The sequence below is a fragment of the Marmota flaviventris genome, chromosome 4, assembly GCF_047511675.1.
Source record: "Marmota flaviventris isolate mMarFla1 chromosome 4, mMarFla1.hap1, whole genome shotgun sequence".
NCBI classification, from domain to species: Eukaryota; Metazoa; Chordata; class Mammalia; order Rodentia; family Sciuridae; genus Marmota; species Marmota flaviventris.
Window position 1 is genome coordinate 55021682 of NC_092501.1, and position 23532 is coordinate 55045213.

General features: G+C 32.4%; 1 protein-coding gene across 4 annotated transcripts in view; it reads left to right on the forward strand.

Annotated features, from left to right (window-relative positions):
- The window catches only part of Herc4 (HECT and RLD domain containing E3 ubiquitin protein ligase 4), a 115080-nt gene that overhangs the window by 21788 nt on the left and 69760 nt on the right, over positions 1-23532 (forward strand). For all 4 annotated transcript variants that reach the window (XM_027931143.2, XM_027931142.2, XM_027931144.2 and 1 more), the window contains 5 exons: positions 4198-4357; positions 13635-13711; positions 17356-17577; positions 18720-18811; positions 21628-21758. In XM_027931143.2, coding sequence (XP_027786944.1) covers positions 4198-4357; positions 13635-13711; positions 17356-17577; positions 18720-18811; positions 21628-21758 — 682 coding nt within the window. The remainder of the gene's footprint in view (positions 1-4197; positions 4358-13634; positions 13712-17355; positions 17578-18719; positions 18812-21627; positions 21759-23532) is intronic.

A 23532-nucleotide genomic window follows, 5' to 3' on the forward strand; every position in this document is an offset into this window, starting at 1 on the left:
TTTTCGGCGGATACAACATCTTTGTTTGTATGTGGTGCTGAGGATCGAACCCAGGCCGCACGCATGGCAGGCGAGCGCGCTACCGCTGGAGCCACTTCCCCAGCCCCAGAAATATTGATTTTTAATACATTGTTTTAAGTATTTCTCTAAGGCTCTAATTTTAAAAAGTATTTTAAAATTTTAATTTAATTTTTGAGTGTTAGAGCTCAAACCTAGAGCCTCACACATGCTATGGAAGTGCTCTACCACTGAGTTTATACCCATAGCCCAAATGAATGTTTTTAAAATTAAATTGTTTTGAATAGGCAGTATATTCACAGGTTCAGATCAAAGCAATATATATTGAGAAGCTTTTGCATTTGACTGTTAAAATTTCCCCTCTGCCTGTATCCTCTATAGAACTGTCTTTGTTAAATTTTTAATTTATCTTTCCAAAGTTTCTTCATGTAGACATAAGCAAATATATATTCTTATTCCCCCTTACCTTATACAAAAAAAAAAAAAGCAAATTGTGTATTCTTCCATATCAGAATGCAAAGTAAAGTTTGCATTACTTTAGTATACCCTACCAGTATACTATTCAATGTGTACATGGAATCCTTTAACGGATATTTAGAAAATTTTTAGGCTTTTACTCTTATGTAGTGTTGCAAATTAAATTGTTTTGAATAGGCAGTGTATTCACATGTATTCGCACACACTCATGTTCAGTGTATCTGTAGGATAAATTCCTGAACATGGAATTGGTAGGTGGAAAGGGAAAACTCCTGTTTTGTTAGATAATGCCATGGCTGTTTTCTCCATAGAAGTTGTTCTATTTTGTACTTCCACTAACAGTATACAACTGTGCCTTTTCCAGAAGTGAAAACTGGTACCTAGGTATGTGGTTCTTTTTTTTCTTTTCTTTCTTTTTTTTTAAATAAGCTTATTTTATAGCAATTTTAGGTTCACAGCAACATTGAATGTTCTCAATACCCCTATGCCCAAACCCATACATGGATTACCTCTTCACCATTGATATTGTGCATCACAATGTGCATTTGTTAAAATCAATAAATCTACATCAACATGTTGTTATCACTAAATTCCATAGTTTACCTCTAGTTTACTCTTCGTGTGACTTATTCTAAGGGTTTTAACAAGCATATAATGGTGTGTTTCCACCATTGCAGTATCATGAGGAATAGTTTGACTGCCCTAAAAATACTCATGGCTCTACCTGTTCATCCCTTCCTTGCTCAAACTTTGGCAGTCAGTCTTTTTACTGTCTCCATAGTTTTGCCTTTTCCAGAATGTCATCTATTTGGAATCTCATAGTATGTGGTCTTTTCAGATTAGTTTCTTTCACTTAGCAATATGTATTTTAAGTTTCTTACATGTCTTTTTGTGGCTTGATAGCCCATTTGTTTTTAGCATTGAATAATATTCTATTTTCAGGCTGTACCAATTTTGTTATCCATTTAACTAGTGAAGGTTGTGCTTGTATGCTTCCAAGTCTCAGAAATTATGATTAAAGCTGCTATAAACATCCATGTGTGGACATAGTTAAGTACCAAGGAATGCGATTGTTGGAATACAGGATCATGTATTTGATTATAGTTTGTAAGAATCCACCAAATTATCTTCCAATTACACTGAGCTATATCCCCAACCCTTTTTATTTCTTATATTGAGACAAGAGCTTGCCTAGTTGCTAAGGGTCTCACTAAATTGTTGAGATTGGCCCCCACCAATGAGAGAACTCAAGTTGTTTCATATCCTTGCCAGCATTTGGTGTTGTCAGTGTTATAGATTTTGGCCATTCTAATAGGTGTGTAATTTGTATCTTCTTGTTTTAATTTGCAATGCCCAGATGGCATCCAGTATTGTGCCATCTGATCTTATGCCTACTTGCCATCTGTACATCTTCCTTGGTGAGATAGATACCTGTCTGAATCTTTTGCTATTTTGTAATTGAGTTGGTTTGTATTCTTAACTGTTGAATTTCAAAAATTCTGTGTATGTTTTGGATAAATCCTTTATCAACTGTCTTTGTAAATATTTTCCTCTGCTCTGGGACTTACCTCATTCTGTTGATAAAACTTTATTGATGGTTATATTTAGAAAAGTATATTTTTGGCTTTTCAGTGTAGTTTGAATGTATATTTCTTTCATTAGTGAAGTTGAACAACTTTGATATGATTAAGTGCTGTTTCTATTTTTCTGTGAACTTTCATTCAGTTCACATCTTTTACCCACTGATGTAAATTATGAATCTTTTTTTTTTTTTTTTTGCCTCTCAGAAGTCTTTAAAAATTGTGGAGGTTAGTTTTGCCCAGGTGAGGAACATTTTTCCCCTCATTTTTTTAATCTGGTTCTCAACTTTGCTTTTATATTTTGATTTGCTATAACAAGTAATTTTAATTCCCTCAAATTGGATACATGGGAATCTCTTCTCTTCAGCTAATGATCTAGCTTAAGAATTATTGCCTTTCCAAAGTCTTCCTAATGTTTTTAAGGATAACATAAGTATCTGTTGTTTCTTTTGTCTTTTTTCTATCTTATCATTAATTACATCCTTATTTCACCTGTTTATGCACAAATTGTAAACCTCCTTGAGGATCAGAACTGTTTTATTCATTTTTGTGTATTTAGTGTCTGAAGCACTCGAAGTATAAAACAATGTTAATAACAATGTTAATATTTGATATAAATGATTGTTCTTTGTTTCCTGGACTTTGATTTTATAGCCATTGCTATCTAATTTAAGTACTCTTACTTTGTTATTGATGAACATTAGTCTTACCTGTCTTTTTTTTTTTTTGCTACTTCCTTTTAGGGTTGTTCTGGAGAGAAATTGATTTATTTTGGGAGCCTTTGTGAGACATAAGGTCTTTTCTAAGTTTCACTTTTTTATTCATAATTAGATTTGTAGGAGCGTTTTGATGGAAGCAGATCCAAGTCCTTTTTCTTTCTTCTTTTTTTTTTTGTGGTGGTGGTGGTAGGGAAAACGGTGTTTTATATCTTTTTTTCCTTTTTTGTGTTTCCACAATGTAATTTTATAAAACCATTTAGATTACATACAAAAATGAGATTAAGTGTAAGCTTTCAGTTATTAACTCAATACTTTAAGGTAAGTAACTACAATAATAAATCATTATAGAGTTGTGCAGTTTCTTAGAGGAGATATCTAGGGCTAACCTCTCACTACAAAAATGAAAATTTTAATAATCTAGAAACAATTTGAATTTCTCTGCATGAAAGAATGTGAACCTCCTGTTGCATTTTTTTCTATTATTGAATTGCTACATTTGTAAATGGAGCTAAAATGTGCCAAGAAACCCTAATTGATCCAGTTTTAATCACTTTTGACACTAGGCTTTTAGTTTACTGAAGTCAGTAATTATAAATTTCTTACTAAACTAAAAAATATTAATTTAAATGGTATTTTTAAAAACCCCAAGTTTTTAATGGTACTAGTGAAACACTCACAAACATTGCATATCTCAAGGAAACTAAGGAGACTAGAGAAACAGTTTCCATACTGATAATGTCAGTGGTTGGCTCCTTTACAGTCTGTTGAAGTCCAATATTTTAAATGAATTTCTGGCTTAAAACTTGAACACATTTTAACCACATATGGAGTTTCATATTTGTTGATGTTAAAATGGCAGTCCACAAAAGAACCTATCAGTTATGGTCATGTTGCCTTTCTGTTCTTTACTCAGCATATCCAACAGATGCTTTTTTTTTTTTTTTAATGAGATATGTAAAGAAGTTATTTTTCATTCAAAAATTACCAATTCATAAAACATTAATTTCAGAATCACTTCACTGCAGTGTCTGTATGGTATGTGTGGGTCAATTATGGTTTTATTGTTAAAATCAAACAGCCAAGTTGTTTAAATGATTCTATTTTTTTTACCTGGACCCTTCTTTTATTGATAATGGTTTTGAATAGAGTGTACATTATGAGAGAATCTTTATGAACTCTTCTTGACATTATATATCCACTCAGAAAGTTATCTGTATTTTACCACAACAATTATTACACATGGAGCATGAATTTGTTAGATTTTTCAAAATAACTGATTATTTTTAGTGTGTATTTAAACATTACCTTAGCTTTTCTTAAATGTAAAATGAAGATTGAATATATTATCATTGGAAGTTCAAAATTAGAATGTAACGTCTCTCTTCTTGACTTCTGTTCTGTAGAGCAGGTTGTTGCCCTGGATGCTCAAAATATCGTAGCTGTTTCGTGTGGAGAAGCTCATACTTTAGCACTTAATGACAAGGGCCAGGTATATGCTTGGGGTCTCGATTCTGATGGACAACTTGGCCTACTAGGATCAGAGGAATGTATCAGAGTACCCAGGTAACAAAGGTGACCACAAAGAGGTCCTTAATCTTTTAAAATGTGTTTGTTTATTTAAATCATTCTGCTTACTGTGAGCATGTAAGCATTGTCATCTAATTATTTCTTTCCTTTGAATCCTTTAAGAATTTTGTAGGTAAATTAAATTTGAGTTGACGTATTTAATTTGGATTGGACTATTTATTGATCAGCTACTTTTTAAAATATATTCTTATGTTCTTCACATTCAACAGATTTTATGTTCATAAAGAAAAGGGACAGGGAATTCCTACTTTAAAATAACTTTTATCTTAGTAGCACGGACTGTTTTAAGCTAAATATACTGTCTTGAATATCCCAGCTGTTGAAATATTTACTAAATATCAGTTGGTTCACGATACTCTTTTTTTTCAGTGTGGTTTTTATTGACTATGGCAGTCTAAACATGCCTATTATAAAAAGAATTTGCTTTCCACTTTTTTGTTTTACTTAACAGTGATCACAATTTAATTTATATTATTAACGTAGAATTGTGGAATTATTTCACAATTTTAAAATGATGCCTGATCAGTATTATAGTCTTACAGAATTGTATAGGACATAATCATTTTTTTTAATATTAAAAACTGAGCATAAAAAAATCTAGATAAAAATATAAAGATTTTAAAAGAAGTATTTATTTCTTAAGATACCTAAGTATACTAACTTGTACTTAGATTTTTATATTATACAAATTCTGGTCTCTTTAAACCCTTTTGTTCTTTCTTCCTGGTGGTAATAGTTTTAGGGACAAAAGAACTCTCCAGGGAACCCCAAGATATTCTTATAACTATTTTTAGATTTATTCTAGGTAAAAAAAAAAAAATTTTTTTTTTTTGCACACATTTATGTGTTCTATTTTTGACATTGATAAGGTTTGTTTTGATTTAAGGAAAATTTTGTGATAGGACTGGGGATGTAGCTCAGTGGTAAAGCACTAGCCTAGTAGGTCTGAGGTCCTGGGTTCAATCCCCAGTGCATCAAAAAAAAAAAAAAAAAGGTTGCAACTACTAGGGTAAAGTAGAACACAGGAGAAGATATATTTCAGAACAGGAATTTGCAGTTTGAAATTTAATGTTTGTTCTATTATTGAACTATCCATTGAGACATTTGGATACATCATATTCGTATGTTTTCCTTAGTCAACATATAACCAAATCCTGCAGAACTCCTCAAATTTGGTTCCTGTTGTTTCTTCTGCAATATAACAACTAAATAACGTAATTCCCAGTTTGCTTATGATGTCCCTTAATGATGGTGCTGTTGGAAGAAAAATGTTTTTCCTTAAGCTGAGTAAATTAAATTTCTTCAGACAGTTTAGTTTTGACTTTTTTCAGAAAATGGTAATTTTTAACTGGATGGTTATTGACTAGATAATATAGAGCAACCGTAGAAACAGTGACCTTAAATTTAACCTACCCTTTACTACTTTCATTGCTTCTTCCAAGTAATTTTTATAGAACAGGATTTTTAAGATAAGTTTTAAAAAATATTTGTATTTTTCAGATGAAAAAGGACCTATATGTTAATATATCATCTTAATTGATTCATGGCAGAGCTTTCTAGTTTCCCTTATTTTTACTATACCAGTTGCATAATCCTCATTTTGTTGTGGTTCACTTCTGGCATTTCAGTACTATGTAGGTGAAATAATTAAAAGGAGATAGTTTTATTGTGTGAGAATTTTATTTGAAGGTTGCCTATTGATTTTGCAGTGCTGGAGATCAAACTCAAGACCTCATGCATGTTAGTCAAGGACTCTACTACTGAGCCACCTGAAAAAGAACTGAGTTTTTTGTTGTTGTTTAAATATCTGATTTTGTATGTTAAACATCTGTATTAACTTAGGTATTATACTGTTTATCCTTCTCAGGTTTTCAAATTTTTATGTATTGGATCTGATTTGTATGAACATATATACATAGTTTTCATTGATTCTATGTTTTATAAAAGATTATCAGAGATTTTCTTTTTAATTTTAGTACCAAATCATTTTTTAGATATAAGACTTTTTCTAAGTACCAGATGTTAAACCAGATTTGTAAGTTTCATACACATTATCTATACGGGGATTTCTAAAAATTAGTGTTGATAAATTTTCATATGAACAATCAGAAAACTGAAGATTCACATTAGGCTATTTCTCCTCCTCCTCCACTACAGGGGATTAAATCCAGGGACTCATGAATGCTAGGGAAGCCCTGTACCACTGAGCTACATCTCTACCCCCTTTTTTTTTTTATTTTGAGAGTGACTCACTAAATTGCCCAAGCTGACCTTGAACTTGCTACCCTGCTGCCTCAGCCTCATGAGAAGCTGGGATTACAGGTGTGTGCCACCATACCTGGCAGGATATTACTTTCTTGACACAATTTTGGTTTGTTTTTTGGCTTGGTGCTCGTGATCGTTCTCAAGGCCTCATGTGTGATGGTCAAGTGCTTTACCACTGGGCTACATTTCCAGCCCCCAAAACCATTTTCATGCTTGCAGATAAGAAAATGAAAATCAAGCAAAATTAAGCAAGTAGTGTTGTGTAATACAGATAACCCTTAGACATAATGATTTCATTTCCTTTGGATATATACCCAGAAGTAGGATTGTTGGATTATGTGATAGTTCATTTTTTTAAATTTTTAAATCCTTATTGCTTTTCATAATGGCTATACTAATTTGCATTTATACCAACAGTGTGCAAGTGTTCACCTTATTCCACATCCTTGTCAGCACTTGTCATTTCAATAATAGTCATTTTTTAAAATATTTTTTAGTTGTTGATGGACCTTTATTTTATTTATTTGTATGTGGTGCTGAGAATTGAACCCAACGTGTCATACATGCTAGGCAAGCGTGCTACCACTGAGCCACAACCCCAGCCCCAATACTCATTCTTAATAGAGTGAGGTGATGGCTCATTGTGGTTTTGATTTCCTTTTCCCTGATGATTAGTGAGTTGAGCATTTTTTTACATAAGTGGTGGTCATTTTTAAGTCTTCTTTTGAGAAATGTCTATTTATATCTATTGCCTGTTTTTAAATCAGGTTATTTGCCTTTGAGTTTTATATGTTCTGGGTAGTAACCCTTTGTCAGATATTTTCTCCCATTCCAGTGTCCTAAAGCATTTCCCCTATGTTTTCTTATATAATACTATATTATATTGGGTTTTATATTTAAGTATTTTTAAATGTTTTTATTTGTGCAGTATAGTTATCTGTGAGAGAGGATTTCATTTAATATAATCATACATGTATGGATTATGGTTAAATCTTTAACTCATTTTGAGTTGATCCCCCTCACCGTAACTGGTGAGATAGAGGGCTAGTCAGTCTCATTCTTTTGCATGTGGATGTCCAATTTTTTTAGCACCTATTTAATGAAAAGTCTTTTTGTTTAATGTATATTTTTAGCACCTTTGTTGAATGTTGACTGTAGCTTTCTATCCTGCTTCATTGGCCTCTGTGTCTGTTTTATGTCAGAAACATGCTATTGGGATTATTATGGCTTTGTTTGTAATATACTTTGACAATAGGTAGTGTAATAGCTCCTTTTTTGTTGCTTTTGCTGAAGATTGCTTTGGCTATTTGTTGTTTTGTTTGTTTTTGTTCTTACATACACATTTTAGCTTTTTTTTTTTTTAAGTTCTTTGAAGAATGTCATTGATATTTTGATAGGGATTGCACTGAATGCATAGATCACTTTGAAAGGCACAGAGATTTTAACAATATTTTGTTTTTTCCTCAATCATGAATTCATATGTCCTTAACTTTGTGTGGGGGGGCGGGGAATGGAATTGCTTTCTTGATACCCATTTCAGGTAGTTTGTTGTTGGCATGTATAGCAGTGCTACTGTTTTTATTTTTAAATTTTTTTTTCTGGTACTAGGGATGGAACCCAGGGGTTCTCTCCCACTGAGAGACAGTCTCAGCTCTCTTATAATTTCTACTTTTTATTTTTCATTTTGAGACAGGGTCTTGCTAAGTTGCTGAGCCTGGCCTCAAACTTGTAATTCTCTGCCTTAGTTTCCCCAGTCTCTGGGATTACAGGTGTGTGCCACCATGCAGCTAGCACTACTGATTTTTATATGTTGATTTTTGTATCCTGCAACTTTGCTGAATTCTTTAATTATAATAGTTTCTTGTTGGACTCCTTGGAGGTCTTTATATCATAAGATCATGTCGTCTACAGTTACAGATTGACTTCCTTCTTTCCAATTTGGATGCCTCTATTTCTTTCTCTTGCCTGATTGCTCTGGCTAGAATTTCTAGTACTATGTTGAATAAAAGTGGTAAAAGAGGGCATCCTTGTTTTGTTTTGAGTTCTTAGTAAGCTTTCAGGTTTTCTATATTCAGTATAATGATAGTTTGTTTTTGTTTTTGTTTTTTGGTGCCGTGCTGTGGATCAAACACAGGGTCTTGTGCATATACAAGGCAAATATTGTACCACTTAGTTATATCCTGAGCCCAGCTTTGTATACATGATCTTTATTATACTGAAGTATGTTTTTTCCATATCTCTTAGATTTAACAATTTTATCATGAAGGGATGTTGGATTTTATCAAATGAGTTCTCTGCATCTATTGAGATGATCATATAGCTTTTGTCCTTCTTTCTGTTAATGTGGTATATCACATTTATCAAATTGTATATGTTGACCCTGTCTTGCATCCCTGGGATGAATCTTTTTGATGTGCCATTATCTTCAGTTTGTTAAATATTTTGTTGAGGATTTTTGCATCTATGCTCCTCAAAGTTATTGTCCTGTAGTATTTTTGTTGTTGTTGTGTCCTTGTCTGATTTTAGTGTCAGGGTAATGTGTATTTGGATTAATTCCCTTCTCTTCAATTTTTCGGAATAATTTAAGAATTGTTGGGATGTAGTTTAGTGATAGAGAGCTGTCCAGCATGCATTAGTCCCTGAGTTCAGTCCCCAGCACTGCCATAAAAAAACAAAAACAAAAAAACAAGAATTGGCAGTAGTTTACTCATCAGTGAAACCATCTGTTCCTGGGTTTTCTTTTCTGGGAGACTTTTCTTTTGGGCATGCTAAGGATTGAACCCAGGGCCCTGCCCCTGCTTGGCAAGCACTCTACCACTGAGTTCCAGCCCTACTGATTCAATCTCAGTACTTGTTATTGATCTGTTCAGGTTTTCTGTCTTCATGGTTTAATCTTGGTAAGCTGTATGTATCCAGGAATTTGTCCATTTCTGCTAGGTTATCGAATATTGTTGGTGAAGAGTCATTCATAATAATCTCTTTTGAGCCACTCAGTTGTAATGTCTCCCCTTTTTTTTTTTTTTAATTTGTTTTCTCTTTGTTATTTTGACTAAGGGTTTGTTAGCTTTGTTTTTTTTCAAAAAACCAATTCTTCATTTTTTTTCATTATCTCTGCTCAGCCTTTTTTTTTTTTTTTTTTTTTTTAAGTTTTAGGTGGACACAGTACCCTTATCTTATTTATTTATTTTTATATGGTGTTGAGGATTGAACCCATTGCCTCACACATGCTAGGCAAGCACTTCACCACAGAGCTACAACCCTGGCCCAGCTTTTTTTTTTTTTTTTTTTTTACCCCTCTTGTTCTTAATCTGTAAGATGCAATGATGGGTTATTTGAGTTCTTCTGCTTTTTAAATATAGATGTTGATTGCTTAAAAACTCCCCTGTTAGTACTGTTTTTATTGTCTTACATAGATTTTGACATGTTGTGTTTTGATTTTCATTTGTTTGAAGAGATTTTTGATTTCTTTCTTGTTGTTCAAGAATAAACTTGTGCACTGGGAATATAGTTCAGTAATAGAGTGCTTACCTAGTATGTGCAAGGCCCCGGATTCAGTCCCCCATGTTGCATCCCACCCTCAAAAGTTCCTTAATTTCTGTGTGTTTAGATAGTTTCCAAATTATTTTACTTCATACATGTTTTTCAGTGCATTATAATTGTACATAATGTTGGGATTTATTTTTACTTGTTTGAGTTTTTAAAGTTTTTCTTGTTACTGATTTCTAGGTTTTTGTTTGTTTTTGTTTTTGGTACCAGGGATTGAACCCAAGGGCACTTAACCACTGAGTCACATCCCCAGCCCTCTTTTGCATTTTATTTAGAGACGGGGTCTCACTAAGTTGTTTAGGCCCTTGCTAAGTTTCTGAGGTAGCTTTGACCTTGCAGTCTTCCTGTCTCCCTCTTGAGCTGCTGGGATTGGATTACAGGTGTGTGCCACCGTGCTTAGCTTGATTTCGGTTTTGAAAAAAAAAATTGAGACCTGTTTTATAGCCTATTATATAATCTGCTCTGGAAGCTGTTCCACCTAGTGATAAGAAGAATGTATTCTGCATGTGTTGTTGGAATGTCCTGTAGAAGTCTTTTAGGTCTGGTCCATTTGGTCTGTGGTGCAATTTAATTCTGCTCTTTCACTGTTGACTTTTTGTCTGAATGAGATATCCATTGTGTGGGATAATAAAGTCCCTTACTATTATTTTATTGGAGTCTGTCTTTCCCTTTTAATACTTGATTTACATTTAGTGCCCCTATATTGTGCACATATATATTTAGAATCATTATTTCCTCTTGATGAGTTGACACCTTTATCATTGTACAATGACTTTCTTTGCCTCTATTGCTTTTGATTTAAAGTCTGTTTTTATCTGATAGGATTATGGCTGCTGCTCCTTCTGGATTTAATTTGTGTAATATCTTACTATATCCCCTTACTTTCATTGTATGTGTGTCCTCTGAGGTAAAGGTTTTTTTTTACAAACATTTAATTGGGTTTTATTTTTTCCTTTTTTTAAAAAAATCCATTCAATCACTTTGTATCTTTTAATTGGAGAATTTTTTATCATTGACATTGAAGGTAGTTATTGATAGGTGGCAAGGTCTTAGTACAACCATATTGTAATTTGTTTTCTGGTGTTACTGTAGTTCTTCTTTTTTTGTTTGTTTGTTTGTTTTTGCTTTCTTACTCTTACAGTTTTCCTTTGTGATTTTGTCATTTTCTCTGGTAGTATGTTTTGATTCCTTATTAATTGTGTTGGTCTCTGCAGATTTTTGTGGATACCATAAGGCTTACAAAAAAACATCTTTTGATATAGCAACTATGCTGAAATAATAGCACCTTAACAAGATTGTAAAGATAAAAACAACAACAACAAAACAAAAAACCACTACTAAAAAATACTACACTTGACTCCATTCCTCTGCACATTTTGAATTTTTCATATCTCATTTTACGTCTTTATTTATTGACATGAATATTGTCATTATGGTTTTGGTTTTCATCTTCATATTAAAAATATGAAAAGTTTACTTGTGATGAATTCTATAACATTCTGTTGTGATTAAGTATTTTCTAACTTGTTATCTGTGAAAAAATGGAACTTGGGAAAACAATGTAGTAAATTGTTACCACTCAGAATATTTTTTTTTAATTTCTGAAAGTTGAGGAAACAAAGCAGATCCCTATCTCTGTTATTAGTGTTTAATAATCTACCGGAAGATGAAAGGAGATACTTTTTTCTTCAACATAGTAATGCCACAGTAGAATGTATTTCTTTGTGTAATATGTACTCAAGAAATTAGCATTTGTGTTATAGGGCAGTATTTTGGAAAGGAGAGTCACTGAGTTTAAATTACTTTGCAAATTTAGAAGATTTTTGGTAAACTTTATGACTAATTTAATACTAAAGCTTCTAAGACTTTACAGATTCATTTATCCTTTAACAGTGCATTCCTTACATAGTATTTGCCAAGCACTGTGGTAGGTATTAGGGATTCTAATGCATATAAGTTACATAGTCGGCCTTTATGGAACTTATTATTTAGCAGAGGAGATTAACATTAAATGAATAGTATGTACACTGGTAATTAGTAATAACATGCTGTGAAGAAGAAAAGCATAGTGTTTTATGAGAATGTAGTATTTTGAAATGTTTGGTTTTGCAAGTTCAAGTAGATAACTGAAATAGTTTTTTCCCCCAAATATTAAATATAGTGAACAGATGAATGAAAGATGTGTTTAGTGCACATAATAATAGTAAGTTTACTATTTACTAAGAATAAACGGCATAGTTGTAATTTCCATGTTTTTTCATTCCTAATTCTTTCTGCATTACCAGTGTTTAATTTTGCTATTGGAAAAAAAAAGCATTTTGTTACATTTGAAAATTTGATCCTACATTGGATCCTGCTAATTTGTTGGATTCTGCTAAATTTTAGCACTACAGACTCTCAAGCTTTGTAGTTAAGAACATAAATCCACTAAATAAAAATATATCTAATAAAACAATATGGAATTAGAGTAACTCTCCTTTTTCCTGCTCACGATTTGATTTGCTGAAGCTGCTTCCCAAAAATCATGGGTATCGACACTCTATTCAGTATTTGCTCTGGACTCTCATTTGGCAGAATCAGGTCAGATGGCAGTATCAGGTAAAGGGAAATAAGAAACATGTTTTTTTTTTTTCCCCCCGCCCCCCCTTTTTTTCCTTGAAAGCATTCACTCAGGAAAAACAGTAGAAAGACCAGGAAAAGGGGAAGTATATAACATGATTTAGGATGGTTTGAAGCACAAGGTTAATAGATATTTGTAGTGTTTTTTTTTTTCTCCCCCAGTTAGCCTTTAGAATTGCATTGCAATTAAGCAAACATTAGAAAGGGAGGTGGGATTATAGAAGTATTAGAACAAACACAGATGACAGAAAATAAGATTTAACATATCAGTGATAATCATAAATGTGAGTTGATTAAATTTCCCTAGTAAGAAAGTTAGATGTCACTGATTGATTGATATGTAAACAAAAGGATGACCTAAAAGGAATAGATTTCATAATTTGTGAATTGGTAGAAAATATGATAGGAATCCTTATTGGTTCTAAGGAATCTAATAGAGAAGAACATGTATTAAACTAGACCAAACACCAATTTAAATCATATACATTTATTTTACAAATATATTGCCTCGTTTCACACAGTATAGATTTTTTAAAATTTATAATAAAAGGAAATTCTGAATTGTCAGAGCACTATGAAGAGTATTTGACATGTGAACATTGTATTTTCTTTGAGGGTTTTTTCTTTCATAGCTTTTACTTTTTTATATTTAGATCTTGGTTACTGATTTTTTTTAATATAAATTTTTTGGTAAATTGGCCTTAATTGAGGTCAGTATGAAACTCTGCACATAGTACGTATTCAGTAAATAGCATGAGTAAGTGACATTCAAGATCCATTTGTTAAATGGAATGAATTGATCCTGCTCTTTCTTCTTTTCTAGAAATATTAAAAGTTTGTCAGATATCCAGATAGTACAGGTTGCTTGCGGTTACTATCATTCACTTGCACTTTCTAAAGGTAAGCATTGTTTTTATTTTCTTCCAATTTATTACTGATGCTTTGAGCAGAAAGGGCTCTGACTTTTTAATCTTTCCCAAGATTGTCCTGGTTCTTCTTGATCCTTTTCATCCAATATAAATTTTAGTATTAGCTTGTCAGTTTTTTTAGACAAAGAACTTGATGGAATTTTGATATTTTGTTGTCTGTAAATGAATTTGAGAAAAATCTTTACAGTATTGAGTCTTGGGATCTTGAACATCTAGATCTCTCTGTTTTTTAAGTCTTTTAATATTTTTCTTAGTATTTTGTTTTATGTGGAGAGATCTTATACGTTGTTTAATTAGTTTTTTTTTAACCTTTGTATAATTTATTTTTATGTGGTGCTGAGGATTGAACCCAGTGCCTCATATGTGCTAGGCAAGCGCTCTACCACTAAGCCAGCACCCCAGCCCTTTTATTAGATTTTTTTTTCCCTCTTAGGTTTGCTTTTTTTTTTTTTTCTGTTTGTGAATGGTGTCATTTTTAGTTGTTTATTATAGTGATGAAATTTATTTTTGTTTTTAACTTTTCACTTCATAATTAAAAACTATTTTTTCATAGCTGGGGAAGAATGGCCTCCAATCTCATTTTAAGCTCACAGATAAACTTTTTGTGACTAAAAGTAGAGAAAGTATTTAAACATACTGTTAGCTTTGTGTTCCTGTTTTACTGATTTTTTTTTAAAAATATTTTTTTAGTTGTTGATAGGCTTTATTCATTTATATGTGGTGCTGAGAATCACAAATGCCAGGCAAGTGTACTACCACTGAGCCATAGCCCCAGCTCTTATTACTGATTTAATTTAATCTTTATATTCCAGCTGAGAACTAGGACATAGGTTAGTAAAGGACCTGCCATTCTTTTTCTTTTCTTTTTTAAGACCATTTATGAAAATAAGTTCCTGGGTCTTTTTTTTAATCATCATCATTATATTATTAAATTCAGTGAATGTCTAGGGTGAGCTACTATGAATAAAATACTGAGATAGAATTGTGAGGAAACAAACAAACCAAGACAGTTTTAGGGGCTCTAAAGTCTAGTGGGAGAGGCAGATATCCAAATAGTTTGAGGAAGGAAAAAAATAGTTAATATTTTGGTCAAGATAGAAGTAAAATCCTTTGAGGTAAATAAAAAGTCATTGGTTCTGATTAATAGAATGGTAGCATAAGGAGAAGATTGCTATTTGGTATGAGTCTTCAAAGATAAATAGAATTTAAGAAATATAGAATTATTAAGTGGTTGGGGTGTTGACAAAGGGGTTAGTACTAGTAAAGACATGGAGCCAAGAAGGTGTTGTAATTGAGTATTGGCATATGGTTTTATGAATTGTGAAGGTTATGGGAGATATATTTCAGTTGAGGCTGAAATACAAACAAAAATGTGTTACAAAAAAGGACCTTTAATGTTGTATTAAGGAATTTGGATTTCTGTAGGCATCAAGGAATGAGGCATCTCTGTATTCTTTGCTGTTGCTCTGCTGCCTTCTTTTTTGATATTTTGGTAGGTAGATCCAGCATATATTTAGACCCCAAGAATATACAAATGAGGGCAGTTTTCCATCTTGACCTTGTTTTTTTTTTTGGTGTGTGTGTGTGTGTGTGTGTCTACACAGCTTATGCTTTAGCTAGTATCACATTCATCTAACAATTTGTTGAACATTTAGTGTGAACTAGGTACACTGTAGTATATAGTGATAGGCAATACATAGGCCCTCATGATAACAGCCATACAATAATGATACATACTACCATAGGGTTGTAAAAAAAAAAAAGTTTGAAGTATCTAGAACATTAATAGGGAGGACTGTCCTTAATCTGGGTAATCAGGGAATGAAGACTTCTCCTGATAGAAAGTAGAAGGGTACCAGATAAAGATGAGGGGAAGGTTTAAACAGAGGGAACAACAAATGTGTGAGGAGCAGCTATTGAAAAATTCAAAGGAAGACAACTAGGATTAGAGTACAGTGAGTGAAGGAAGGTATGAAATGAGATTGGAAACATGTAGATCATACAAAGCCTTACATTCTTCAAAGTGTTGTCCCAAGAGCAATTAGAAAACACCAAATTTTTTTTTCAGGCAAACAAAATTACCAAATCTGCCTTTTTATAATATTGCTATGCAAATATGTAAATATCTTCTTGTATGCATATAGAACATTTCTGAGAGGCTGAGAGGACTTACTAGTAAAGGGTAGAAATAGTTCTTAGAAGAAGAATTTAGGGACTTAAGTTATGGAGGGAAGCTTACTTTTTTAAAAATTTGATACTGGGACTTGAACCCCAGGGTCTCTTTACCTCTGAGCTACATTTCCAGTCCTTTTCCATTTTTTATTTTGAGACAAGATCTAAGTTGCTTAGGGCCTCACGTAAGTTGCTAAGGCTGGTCTGAAAGTTATGATCCTCCTGCCTCAGCCTCCCCAGTTGTTGGAATTATAGGCACATGCTGCTGTACCTCATAGATGCTTGCTTTTTAAGTGTGTACGATTTTGTGGTAGGAATTTTTAAAAAATGCTTGTGTATTGTGCTTGGGTTGTGGCTCAGTGGTAGAGCATTTGCCTAGCACTTGAGGCACTGGATTTGATCCTCAGCACCACGTATAAACAAACAAACAAATAAATATTTGTGCACTGAAGCACTTAACTAGTTTAATGCCAGTTGTTGGTTTAATAAAGACAAAAAGATGTCTGAAGTTATGAAGTAGTCTGGCACTGGGGGAGTAAAACAAACTGGGGAAACTTACATAACCAGGTACAATGGTGAAGAACAGATCTGTCATATTTTTCTTTAGAAAGGAAATTATATATAATCTAGTGATATGGATATGTATGATATAAGAGATGAGGGGTTATTAATGATGGTTCCCTAGTGTGTTACTGAATAAGTTACTATGTTATTTACTGAAATGGGCAACACTAAAAAGAGGTACAGGTGTGGAAGATAGAGTGGAGATCATGAATTCAGTTTGGAACATGCTTAGTTAGAAGTGCATTTGACATATCCAAGTATGAACGTCAGGTCAACACTGGGTTATATGGATTTTGCTCAGGAGAGATTTGGGCTAATGATAGATTTTGAATGTGATCAGCATACAGTTGATAACTGAAGTTTTGAGCTTTAGATGAGTACCTCTTGGGAGATATTGAGGAATATTAAAATAGAAGAATATTAAAAAGAGCTAGCTATTGTGAAGGATCGTAAGGACAAGATTATCCTTACTTAGATAATTCTCCATCAGTGTAATTAATCAAAATAAAATGTAGAGGGCTGGGGATGTGGCTCAAGCGGTAGCGCGCTCGCCTGGCATGCGTGTGGCCCGGGTTCGATCCTCAGCACCACATACAAACAAAGATGTTGTGTCTGCCAAAAACTAAAAAAATAAATATTAAAAATTCTCTCTCTCTCTCAAAAAAAAAAATGTAGAATGTTCTTATAGATAATACTCTAGGTAGTATAAGTGTTTTTTATGTTTATATGAAATAAACCTAAATGCTAAAAAGATCATGAATGCTTCCATCTACTGAGAGGAGCAATGTCCCAAAATAGCAGATGATCTTCAAATCAATTTTTTTTGTATGTTAATAATAATTTTGTGATTTTGTTATTTGTTTTATTTTTGTTTTACAGCAAGCGAAGTTTTTTGTTGGGGACAGAATAAATATGGCCAGTTGGGTTTAGGCATTGAATGTAAAAAGCAAGCTTCACCACAATTGATTAAGTCTTTGCTTGGAATTCCGTTCATGCAAGTTGCAGCTGGAGGAGCCCATAGTTTTGTACTTACCCTTTCTGGAGCTATCTTTGGATGGGGACGCAACAAATTTGGTCAGCTAGGTCTTAATGATGAAAATGGTAGGTTCTCATTATAGTTCAAATGTACTTTTTAAAAGACATGCTCTTTCGAGTTGAATGATTTTTATTGTGTCAGAGAAAAATGTTCATATTTTCAGAGGATCAGACTGATATGTTAATTTAAAAATATCTTTTGATAGCATTTTGAAGGAATGGTGGGAGGCAAGAAAAAAGGTTTAATTGTAAATTATATCTGAACAACATTTTTGGATGTGCCTTAAAAGACAGTTGAAGAGCATTCCTTCAAATTGGTAATCAGCATGTTTCATTATTGGCCACCATCAATTGAAAGAAGCCGTAAAATTATTTTGGCAAGGGGCTGGGTGCTTGCCAGAATACTGCCCCTCGAGAAAGGAAAACAAAACAAAAACTTCTGTAACCTGAAGTTTTAAATCTGTATTTCAGAGAAATACTTACATGATCTGGGTCATTAAATTAATTTTTTGGTTGCTTTCTCTTCTGACAGCGATGCTAGAGTCTTGACAATAAAATACTTTGAATCATAAGAAATTTTAACTATCTGAAACAATCAGGATCTTGGATGTGATTTTTCATAACTGCAGTTGATTAGCCAATATGGTACATAACAAAAATGGTAATTTTATAAAGTTCAGCATAATTGTGATGACTGAAATGTACAAAAGTGAGTTGTTAATCAAGTAACAACTGGTAATGATAAATAATATTCTCAAAGAATTAACTAATAAATCTATATAAGAAAAATGTGCCATGATACAATAGTATATATCATTACTGCTACAAAAATAGCAGAAAATAGAGTTTTCAATCTACTAAGCAGAATCCTGTGAGCATAATCACAAGGTAAATATATAAAGAATGATGTGTATATAGAAAATTAGAAGCAGTTAAATAAATTTTTTAACTTCCTTGATTGCTCAGTCCTGTGCTTATTGGCATATAGGTTGCTTAACACTTAAGTATTTAAATCCTTACTTTATCACAGTATAATGGATAGATAGGCCTGGGAACCTAAGTTTGTAGGCTCGTACTGTAAAATCATTGACTCATAGTTAAAATTATTCAGTCATCACTGTGTTGAGCTTGGGAAGCTGTATAGAAAACACAGTTAAAAGAATTTCAATTTAAAGAATATTGTTAACATCTCTTGTTGGAATTTTCAGATAGGTATGTTCCTAATTTACTGAAGTCACTAAGATCTCAGAAAATAGTTTATATTTGTTGCGGAGAAGATCATACAGCTGCGCTAACCAAGGTATTATACTCCTAAAACTTTATTATTACTCATAATAGTTCTTCCATAATTAGTGAATGTTTCATGATTTTTATATTAAAACTTTAGGTTGAAATTGATGTTTCAAAAATAACTAGTAAAAAGACCTAGATTATTATTTATTCTTAAAAACAATTTGCATTAATTTTCAGCCTTAACATTATAAAATATGAATTATGATATACTTCTTACATGTTATGTATATTGTGTTTCTCAACAGTTACATGAAATAACTGGTTGAATAATATTTTTGAAAAAATTATCCCATTTTAGTTCATCAGACTTGCCATGCTATGTGTATCAGTCCCATTTATATTACATAGCTTTATCTAATTTGAAGTTACCTTCTATTTACTTATAAACATTTTAGAACATGTAGTAGAGGAAACTTAATTTCTGTTATTTATAGCCTGAGTATTGGACAATTATAGTGAACTTTCAACACAGTTTGTCGATGGCTTTAACTTTTTCATCTCTCAATTTCTTGGGTGTGTGCCAACTCACTATCAGTACTGCTTAGTTTTCTAGTGTCTAGGAGTTAAATGAAAATGAAAATATTCAGGCTGCAGATGTAGCTCAGTGTTAGAGTTCTTCTCCAGCATGAGAGAGCACCAATCCCCAGCATCAAAACCCAAAGCAATAGCAAAAAACTCCATTCTATTAACCTTAACCGAAAAAGTATTTATTATAGTCATTCATGTGAACATAAAGAATTTGGCAAGGTTTTCATTGACTAAATTAGAAAATGGTGTTTTTATTTCTTTATCTTTGTCCTGCAAGTAGATAAAATTAAGAAGGAAATTATCTTTTAATAGACTTTTAAAATTCTGTACTTTTATTCTCTCATATTGAGAATTTTGGCATGACAAAGATTGTTTTTAGTCATTGTCAAATTTAGCGAATTTTAAAAAATGACCAATTATAGAAGTTAATGTTTAAATATTTAATCTTACTTGCTGTTAGTAAGGAAGTCTTTACTGTAAGTACTTACCAATCCTGTTATGTTTTGTTGTTTTTTTATCATTAAAATTACAATTGTAATTACTAAAGTCTTATTTTTAATCACTTTGTTTTATAAATTTTAGTCATTCTATATAGAAATAAAAATATTTTGTGTCAAAATATGTTTCATATGGTATCTAATTTTGTGTGGTAATTTGTAATAGACTAATAATGCTTTTCAGATAGAATCTATCGAATAACCATTTACTATCCCAGGATAGTAACTGTATCCATTGAAAGTTTTAAAAAATGTTTTCTACCAATCTTCTGCATTTATCTTTCAGAAGACAATAATTGGTGATATTTGTTCACTAGAATTTTTGGCATACATTATTTTAAAGAAAACTAGATTTTAAAATTCCAAAAGTAAATATTTATTTTCCTTTAAGTTAGAATATATGCCTCATATCTATATATCTTCTCCTTTTGTGGAAGAATTTCTTGTGCATAGATTAGCATTGCTTTATGAAGCAGCTTCCTTATGTAAATACCTACGTTAGGCTAACTGCATTAAGAAAGGTTTAAAAGCTGATTTTAAAAATACAATAAATGGAAAGACATGTAGTATTAGTGAGTATGGAGATACCACCAAAACATTCAGATTTTTTAAAGTTCATTTGCAAATTAATTATGTAAATCACATATAAATATACCTTTTGACTTAGCAATCCCACTTTTAAGAATCTACCCCAGAGATAATGAAATTTTACATCAAAGGTCATAGTTTTGCTATTAAAACAATCCCACAATAGCACACCTGTAATCCCAGCTAGGTAGGAGACTTAGGCAGAAGGATAATAAGTTTGAAGCAATCCTGGGCAACTTTGTGAGAACTTGTCTGAAAATAGATATTAAAAAGGACTGAGATACAACTCAGTTGTGGAGTAGTTGCCTAGTATCCATGAGGCTCCAGGAATGAGCCCCATTAATGCAAAAAGCAAAAATTCAAAACAAAGCATGGCCTGGGTTTTAGATGACTTAAGAAGTTAGTATTAATTTTGTGAGTGTGGTAATAGTATTAAGATTCTGTATTTTTTGTTAGAGACTTGAGCCATCAAATATATATACACCTTGATGTGGGAATTGACTTGATGACCACAATTTACTTCAAAGCATTCCAGTGCTTTTTAAAATTTTCACATAAAGTACTTCTCAAAAAGGTAAAGAGGAGGCATAAATATAATAAGATGTCCATTCTTTTGCCAGTTACTTTTGCCAGTTAGTGTAACTGAGCGGTGGCTGTATAATAATTGTATTTTCTTTCTACTTTTGTACATTTGTTGCTTTCTATAAATTTTAAAAAGAAAAAAAATTTGTTTATAAAGAACATTTACATTGCACTATCTGCTTAAAATCACGATTTGTGCACTTCTGGTTGCATGTACTTTATGCAGAGATTTATTTTCAAAGCATAATTAGCTTGCAAAATTTTATTAAGGTACTATCTTTAGGTATTTGTGAAATTTTATAAATGTCTACTTCAAATTCAAGAATATAATGAGGTTAAAGGCAATGCAAATAAGTAATCATTTAGCAAAAATATGAGCAACAACAAAAAAATCCCCAAAACATTAAGTCTTTCAATGTAAAATATGTGAAAATTATATACCTTTTGGCCTGGAATTCTCTTATTTTGAAGACATTTTTTTCTTCAATGAATCATCTGTTAACTGTTAAATTTTGAAGACAAGTATAAGAGACAAAATTGAGTCCATATTTAAGATCAGCTTATTTTTCTGAAAATCAGTTATTTTATTGACTTAGGCCTTCTAATAAATGGTTTTGTCTTTTTTTAGGAAGGTGGAGTGTTTACTTTTGGAGCTGGAGGATATGGTCAGTTGGGTCATAACTCTACCAGTCATGAAATAAACCCAAGGAAAGTTTTTGAACTTATGGGAAGCATCGTCACTCAGATTGCTTGTGGAAGGTAAGGTGTTCTAGAAAAGAGCATTTTGGTCTTGATGCTATTATTATTTAGGGTTTGTTTAGTAAATTGTTTTAGGTATCTAATAATCTGAAATGAAACATATGAAATGAAACAAATGAAACATAAATGCTTAATTTGCTGCTAAGGAATCATCAGTATAGGAAAACCATCTTTTATGTAGTGTTTTTTTTTTTTTAAGGGAGTGCTCTCCTGTTTTTCATAGTGGCTGTATCATCTTATATTTCCACCAATAGTGCACAGGTTTCCATGTTCTCCATATTCTTAATAACACTTGTTAGTTTCTCTTTTCTTTATTTTTTTATTTGTTCTTTTTGGTTATACATGACAGTAGAATATATTTTGACATATCATACATACATGGAGAATAACTTCCCACTTTTTTGATTATATATGATATGGTGTTACTCTGGTCGCGTATTCATATTTGAATATAGGAAAGTTATATCTGATTCATTCTACAGTCTTTCCCATTTCTCCTCTTTCCTTCCTTCCACTCCCCCAGCTGTTTTTTTTTTTTTCCCAAATAGCCACCCTGGTAGGTGTGAGGTGATATGTCAGTGTGGTTTTTCTTTGCATTTCCCTGATGTTTAGTGATGCTGAGTATCTTTTCATGTGCTTACTGACTATATGTACACCTTTGGGGAAATGTTTGTCCAAATTCTATTCCCATTTTTGAACCTAGGTTTGGATTTTGTTTAAAAGTTCTTTCTGTGTTCTAGATGTTAATCCTCTGTCATGATTTAGAGCTATTTTCTTCTGTTTTTTTTTGGGTTGCCCTTGTGTTATGTTGATAGCGTCTCCTCCCATCCCTTTGGCTAAATTGAATTGTTTCCTTATTATCTTGTGTGTGTGTGTGTGTGTGTAGATAAACTTTTATTTTTATTCATTTATCTATTTATTTAATAGATTATGACAGTGGAATGCATTACAATTCTTTTTTTTTTCCTTCCCAGTTTGGATTTTTATTTATGTATTTATTTTTTAATACACGACAGCGGAATGCATTACATTTGTGTGTGTGTGTGTGTGTGTGTGTGTGTGTGTGTGCTGGGGATTGAACTCAGGGCCTTGTGCATGCAAAGCAAGCACTCTACCAATTGAGCTATACCCCAGCCCCTACAATTCTTATTACACATATAGAGCACAGTTTTTCATATCTGGTATATAAAGTATGTTCACGCCAATTCATGTCTTTATACATGTATTTTGTGGTTTTTTTTATGCATTACAATTCTTATTACACATATATACCACAAATTTTCATATTTCTGTTTGTATATAAAATATGTTGACACCCAGTTGAGTCTTCATAAGTGTACTTTGGATAATGATGTCCATCACATTCCACCATCCGTGCTAATCCCCTGCCCCCTCCATTTCCCTCCCACCCCTCTTCCCTATCTAGAATTCATCTAATCCTCCCATTCTCCCCCTCCCTACCGTGCTATGAGTCAGCCTCCTTATATCAGAGAAAACAATTTGGCATTTGTTTTTACAATTCTTATTACACATATTGAGCACTGTTTTTCATATCTCTGGTTGTATACTATTATCTTTACAGTATATATTTTATGAGGGTATTGCTGTATTGTCTGGGCTGACTCCAGGTTTCTGTCTTCAACTTCTTGAGTAGATAGGTACGGGCATGCACCCTTACACCTAATAATGTCTTTTTTTAAAAAAATTTTGCTTGCTTTATTTATTTATTTATTTATATGTGGTGCTGAGGATCAAACTCCTTGCCTCACATGTG